The following is a 7,546-nucleotide window of genomic DNA, read 5'->3' as shown; positions in this document are numbered from 1 at the left end:
TTTATAGAATTTTATTATAATATAGTTTAATAAAAAATTCGTATAAATAAAATAAATTATTTTTCTAAAATAACAAAGAAATCAATCTGTCCAAACTTAAAAAATGGCCACAAACTTAAAAAGGAATTTAATTTTATACTGCTTATCAATGAAAAGTAATTTTAAATATACATTCAATTATATAATTACATGTTAACTTTTATATTAATAATATAAGGGAGTCATTTAGATAAATATGTTTAAAATGATTTTTTTAAAGATTTTTTTAATAATTAAAATTTAATATATATAATTAATTAAATTATATTATTTTTGTCAAAATTAGACTAGACAAATCGGTTTGATTGAATAACTAGTAAACTAAACTTTGAATCGATCTAAATTAATATTTTTTTTATAGAAATGGTTACACTTATTATAAAAAATTACTAAAATACTTCTATTATATATATATATATATATATATTAATTTTAAAAATCTTAAATCCTAACCCTATAATGGCATAAAAAGAAGAGAAGGATTATGATTTCGAATTCTCAAAATTACTATATATAATAGATATATTTTAATTTTTTCTATAATAGAGGTATTGTGGTCATTTTTAAAAAAAAATATTAATTTAGACTAATTCAAAGTTTGATTTACCAATTTTTTAGTCAAATCGATTTATCTCGTCTAAATTTGAAAAAAATAATATAAGATTTAATCGATTAAATATGTTAAATTTTAATTACTAAGAAATATCTTTAGAAAAAGATATTTTAAATATATGTAAATAATTTTTATAATATAAATATCATCCCAAAAAATAAACATAATTAAATAATTTTGTAAAACTTTTTATATTATGGTTACATTAAAATTAAACTCAATTTAAAATACATAAGCAATCAATTAATTAATCAATAACTTTATACATACAGTTATTACAAATAATATCCAAAAACCACATCTATTCCTTGGTTAAAATATAAAAATAAAAAACAGCCAAAGTCAATCACAAAATATGTCAACAAAGATTGTTTTTAGTTACTTAGTCCCTTTGTAACACAAGCCGAACTCCTATTATTATTAAACATATAATGATAAAAAGATTAAAAACCAATACTGATGGAGGAAAAAAAAATTCATACGCACGTGCCAAAAACACAACAAAGATCTCTTTCTCTCTCTCTCTCTCCGTCTCTCTCTCTCTTACGTTCGTTCTCTCCTTGCTTCTACGGCTTCCATGCACTGGCCCACACCACCGGCTGGTCCTTCCAACAAAGAAATACTCCGTTATCGGAACACTGTGCCATCGACCACCCTTCCCTATACCTTCTCAACAATGCTCTGACGTCATCACACACCTCCTCGCTAAACGGCATCCTATTCAACCCCCCACCTTCCCTCATTTTCTGCGACCATTTCACGGCCGTCTCCCTCCGCTCCACCGATTCCGCCGCCGTACACGCCACCAGGTCCACAATCGCCCTCCCCGCCGCCCTTTCCAGCATCAGCCTCTCCCCACTCGTCCTCGTAAAGCTCTCATCCAGCGCCTCCATGTAAACCCTAAACCACTTCACGCATTCCTCGAACCCTTTAAGGAACTCCTGGCCTTCGACGCCAACGTCCAGATCCGCTTCTTCTTCCACCACCGTCACGATCCGAGGGTTTAGCCTCGCCAGCGATGATATCAACGTGTCACGGTGGTTCCCGACGGGTGTGATCGCGTGGAGCGTGTTCACGCAGTTGATGGCTAAGGCCTCCTCGTTCTTGATGTCCAAATCGCCGAAGTTGAGATTGGAGAGATCGCCGACATGGCAAACGACGTTGAATTTGAACGGAACTCCCATTAGCCTCGCAAATTTCTCCATCCTTGTACCTATTCATAAAGCAATCATAATCATGATTTAGATAGCAATAATAATATGAATTTAGTTTTGATTTACTTTAAATTAAAAAGAATTCGAGTATACTTAGATGTACACCTAAAATTAACCATCAATATAGAATATAAATTAAAAAAATAAAGTTAAATTACAAATATATTTACATGATTACTCATTTTAATGTGTACCTATTACTTTTGAAAAAAATTATACCATACTGCTAGATAGATTCAGACAAAAGAAAAGATTTTTACACTGTTAATTCATAAACTTCAATATAAAATATAAGATCTTCAATCAATCAATCAAAGCTAACTACTTTAAGTTCTAACTAACATATATGTACTCTTTTTTACGGATGCGATATGTTTATAATTATTTCTCAAATTATTGTAAAGAAGGTGGTTGGAACAGTAAAAGAAGAGAAGATGATTCATAAGTTGGTTCGTGCAAAAGTGAATGATGATGACACAAATTTAGAGAAGAAAGAAAAACACTAGAAAATAAAATAATCATGAATGTTTATAATTTTGCTTTCTGGTTGATCACCTATTTCCTTCATGACCCTCTGAACAGCGTCGCCAGAGTCACCAGGTCTGGTGGTGACGACGGTGGTTAACCGGAGGTTCGGGGTGTCGTCGCTACGAGTGGCCAAGGCTTCAAGAAGCGTTGGCCACTGTGTGCAGTACGTGTTGCTGAAATCCACAATGTGCAAGTTGAGCTCCCCATCGAGAGCCTCTAAGATGGCGCCATTGGACGCCACGTGTCCAAACGTGGTCCAGGGACTAACCTCCTGGAACTTGAGAACCGTCTTTCTGGTGGACTCGAAACAGCAAGTCTTGTCCGAAGCTAACGTTAAGGTTCGGTAGGTTCGTTCGCCGACGGTGGTTATGCGGCTGAACAAGGCTTGAAGAAAATACGCGGCGAGTTTTTGGTTTGTGTCGCCGTATGGAGAGCTTAGCTCGTTGAGCATCCATAGGAGTTGATGCAGTCGCGTGGTGTTGTTGTCAGCGATGGCACGTGCGGTGTCGAGGAGGATGTTGGGTGCCCACGTGCCTGATGAGAATTCAAAGTTGAAATCTGATGGTGGTGGAGTGGGTGGTAAGAATGATGTTGACGATAAATCATGATGAGTAGTGGTAGTGGATGATAATAAATGGTAGTGGGGTTGTAATTGGTTATAATAAGGGTAATATTGTTCTTGTTGCTTTGAAGAAGAAGAGGATAGGTCTTCTTCATCCATGAAAAAGTTGAAGCATTCTTCTTCAGCTTCTTCCTCTAGTTGGTGTTGGTCATAATAATAATAATAATAATTTTGATGAGAGTTGGTTGATGAAGTTGTTGTGGAGTTTAGGGACGGTGGATCTAGCCTAAACAGCGTATCCATTTTTATCACACTATGAATAGAATATACTCACTATGATAGTGAAGTAGCTAGTAGTGACTAGTGAGAGTGAGTGTGGTTGATTTTGTGCACAAGCAATAAAAGTATTGGGTGTAACGTGTTTTTAACGGTGTGGAATGGGGTAGCACTGGTGAATGATTGGTGGGAAAAGCTTTTCAATTTCGGTAGCTTCTACTATACTAGCTAGTTACTATACTTTATACAAAAGAACTTGATTAATTATAATAGCAATGAGTAGCAAAGGAAGGGGACTAAGCTAAGGGACCGACTAGTTGAAGTCAGGATTTTTAAGTATGAGGAATAATAGGTGCAGTAATTTTATTATTTTGTAATTATCAATTAGTTATTCATAATATTTTTAATGGTGTGAAATTATATTTAATCGTAGAAGATCATTTACTTTTACTTTGATGATTAATTACTGTCTAAAAAACACAAAAGTTGCTGGCCTCTAAACTTTTTTTTTTTAAATATAGATGATGATCTATATGGAGTAATGTATTTGAAAAAAAAAGGAAAATAAATATTACTATAATTACCATAAAAAGGGTAATGTAAAATGAACGCATGGAGTTAAGTATGAGTATATAAAGCTAAGTTTGTTTCGGAGAATATTATTGGACAAAACATTAAAAATAAAATATAAAAAATAAAGACATAAAATTTAATATTTTTATATTATATTTGGTAATAAAATAAAATAAATTATGAGTTATTTTTATTTTTTTATTTAAAAAAATTGAAAAAATATAATAATAAAAGAAATATAATTTAAAAAAATTAATAAAAATAATAAAAAAAATAAAAATAAATTATCTCTTTTATTAATATTTTTATATTTTTTATGTTAAAATAGATACAAAATATATTAATTTAATATCTTTAAACACAATATTTCTATTTATATCTCATTTGTTAAATACAATTATGTATTTATATATTTTTATTTCAGTATCTCATTTTTATAAATAAATACAACCTAAATTGAATGATGGAAAGAATTATAGTCAAATTTAGAGTAAAAGTATAAGTAATTATTGACACGTGCACCATGAATAGTAACATATGCATTGGCAGTCAAAAGAAATTTTGAAATTAGATATTATGTGTTAAAAGTAAAAATTATCAAAGGTAATCAATTTATTCACATTTTCAAATAAGAGTTTTAGGTTTGTCAAGTTTTATGAATTTGTGTTTTATTTATATTTTTTGAAAAAATGGAATTAAAATAACAATATTTTGGCTTACTTTCATATTTTCTATTCATATAGTTAAAAAGAAATTGTAACATATTATCCATTGATTATATAATAATGTTTATTCTAACATATCCATAAGCAATGGGACTCATTTTCTGGATAATCATTACAACTCCACACTGCGAAGCAACAGTAACTAGAGCCAAAAAAAACAAGAAGCAAATAACAAAGGGCTGGAGCTAATACATACTACAACTCCATCAATAAAATAGTGAGAAAGTTTACGTCAGCATTTTTATTAAATCCTGTTTAATACTTAATTATTAAAAATAAATTAAATAATTTTATATTATTAAATATAATTTTATATTATTAAAAATATTATTAATAACTAATTAATAATTATAAATCACAAAATCTACTGATGTCTAGTACTCCTCTAAAATAATATGAAAGACTGCCTATACGAACCCAACACCCACATACACCCTGACGCATATACCCCGTTATGTCGCTATCTTTAATTGAAATTTGAAATTTTCTTTATATAGCGATTGTGATGTGCCTATTGTTTGTTGGCTACATAGAAAAATATGTTTATTCTAAAATGAGAAATAGCCAATGATTTTGTGAAAAGGAAATATTAAGGGAAAAGGTAGAGTTGTGGTGAAGAGTTAATATTATTCTTTTTAAAATAGAAAAAATTTATCAATAAAATTTTACATTTGCATTATTTTAAATTTAATATTCTTTATTTAATTTTACTCTTTACAACTTTTTTTTTTGGTGTAAATTACTCACAAAAATTTTGTTTATAATTTTATGTTGTATCGCAATTCAAACACAGTTTATACACAAGATTAAGTTAATTTTATGATTAAATATTATTATTTTTGGACTTTAAAAGATCTAGATTTAGAGATAAAAAAAGTCTCAATAGAATGGAATCGATTTTGAAAAAATAATTTAAACATTTAATTAACCCTTAATTTATTCACTACAACAAAATGACATTTTCGTGACATTTTTTATTGTTTGACGACGGTTTTAATCGTCACTGAATATTTTTGCGACGATTAAAAAAAGTGTCACGGATTTGAGGATCGCCAGCTGACATAATGACGATTTTGGACTACTGTTGGTAAGAAGTGTCGCTAAATTGTTCATGATGGTTTTTAAAGTATAAAATCATCACTAATTTGTAATATTTGTCAAGGTATTTTTTACGATCTATTTCATGATGTTTTGAAACTGTCATTAAATTACTAAATTTCATGATAGTTTTTTTCTTATATTTTGTGACTGTTTTAAACCGTCATGAAATTTTTAGGGGACAATTTGAAACCGTCACTAAGTTACTAGTTCCTATGACAACTTTTAGATATATTTAGTGCCACTACAAAAAATGCGTGGAGTACTGTCGGAACTACCGGCGGATTCATCAAATAAATCCATTGGTAATTAGTTTACCGTCGGATTGAATTTGACGGTATAAACGGCGACGAAAAATTTTTACCGACAGATTATTCTGCCCGACACTAATTACTAGTGGATTTTGCGTCGTTTTTTCAATTAATACGACGAAACTAAGTTGATGATTACCGTCGGATTTGACGCCATAATATGTTTTATGGCGCCCAAGTACATTCGGATTTTTTTTTCTCGCTAAATCCTACAGTAGTTGTGGTTTTTTTCACAATTAGCTCACAATTAGTAGTCAAATTAAAATTTTTATTTACAAAATTAGGTCAGAAATTCAAAATTACAAGAAATCAACTAATGATTTTATTAAATATCAATGGTCAAAATATAATAAAAAGTCAAACAAAGTAGAATATAATGAAATATACATGAAATAAATTAAATCCTTAAATCCTACAGACTCGAGTAATAGTCATCGTCATCATTGTCTTCCCCCTACTGAGGTAGCAAATTAGGTAGCACTGACACCGTGCCCCATCAGCAGTGTTACTGCTGGTACCAGCGTGCATCTGCTCGTTATACACCTCCATCTGCTCTCGTAAATGCTCTGGCCGCTCTAGCTTCTCCGTCAAGTTTGAACTGATGGCAGTAGCTCCTCTCACGGGTGCAAGAAGCTCGTTGTACCTTTGCTCAGACTACTGAACTTGTTGGTGAAGCTCCTGTGTGATCTTCTGCACCTCTTCCCTTAAGTAAACAACTTTCTCGGGATCGGCAGAGCTGGTGATAGAGGCAGAAGCAGATGAAACTGCCAATGCAAAGATGCGGAGGTCACTGGCAAAGAACGAACCTAACCCTGAGACACAATTTGTGTAGGGCTCAGAAACGGTCTCGCGCCAAGCCTTATCAGGATCTACCACCGATGCATCAGAGCTGGCGGGGTCATATTCACTAGGCGGCTAAGATTGCTAGGTCGCGGCCTTCAGTCTCTGTGTAGTCCTCCTGTGTAGCACACGTTGTGATTATGATGACAGTTAATTGACTTTAAACTGAATAAATTTCAAAGTTAGAATTAATTGAAACTCACATAATGAGCTGCAAATCGCTCATCAACAAATCTCTCCTTGTTGGCCTTCAATGTATGTGTATGCTTGAAGGTCTCCGCCAATGTTGCCTCACGATCCAATGACTTAGACTATACATATTAAAATGACTTGAACCCCTCATCAGTACTAAAATGAATGTCCAGTTCCTTCTTAAGATCTGGAAGGAGCCAAAAAGTTAGGTTGTCGCACCCCTGACGAAAGTCCTACACCATCTGCTGAAGTTGCTTAGCTACCCGGTGGTCGTAGATCTTCCTAATCAAGATATCATGTTCCTTATCCCAGATAAATTTCTCTTACACAAAGTAATTCAACAACATTAGTTAGTTAAAATAAAAAAAGTTGAAATATAGTTAATTCAACAATATTATTGAGTTTTTACCGCCCAGTTCAGAAACCATCGCTCTCTGGTCTCAGCAGGGATCTTCGTGTAACTCGGACATGCGGTGCTGTATATGGACTTAATCATGTTGGAGATCTCTTATGTACATGCATTGTTGTTTGGTGAAAACCTATTAATGAAATCCTTAAGATTAGCAAACACATAA

General features: G+C 32.1%; 1 protein-coding gene across 1 annotated transcript; it reads right to left on the bottom strand.

Annotated features, from left to right (window-relative positions):
• Positions 1-969: 969 nt before the first annotated feature.
• LOC130943808 (protein SHORT-ROOT-like) lies at positions 970-3,320 on the bottom strand. Its single transcript, XM_057871838.1, has 2 exons — positions 2,422-3,320; positions 970-1,865 (listed from the first exon to the last, which is right to left on the bottom strand). The coding sequence occupies exons 1-2, from the start codon at positions 3,257-3,259 to the stop codon at positions 1,219-1,221; spliced, it is 1,485 nt and encodes a 494-aa protein (XP_057727821.1). The 5' UTR covers positions 3,260-3,320; the 3' UTR covers positions 970-1,218.
• Positions 3,321-7,546: the final 4,226 nt, after the last annotated feature.

This window comes from Arachis stenosperma, chromosome 1 (genome assembly GCF_014773155.1).
Source record: "Arachis stenosperma cultivar V10309 chromosome 1, arast.V10309.gnm1.PFL2, whole genome shotgun sequence".
Lineage (NCBI taxonomy): Eukaryota > Viridiplantae > Streptophyta > Magnoliopsida > Fabales > Fabaceae > Arachis > Arachis stenosperma.
The sequence above is the reverse complement of the archived record's forward strand: the minus strand, read 5'-3'. Positions and strand labels throughout refer to the sequence as shown.

Excerpts from the sequence above, each read along its gene's own strand:
- LOC130943808 (XM_057871838.1), bottom strand. The coding sequence starts at position 3,259 with ATGGATACGCTGTTTAGGCTAGATCCACCGTCCCTAAACTCCACAACA. Across the intron at positions 1,866-2,421 it reads GAGGGTCATGAAGGAAATAG|GTACAAGGATGGAGAAATTT; the intron begins GTGATCAACCAG and ends CTTTATGAATAG.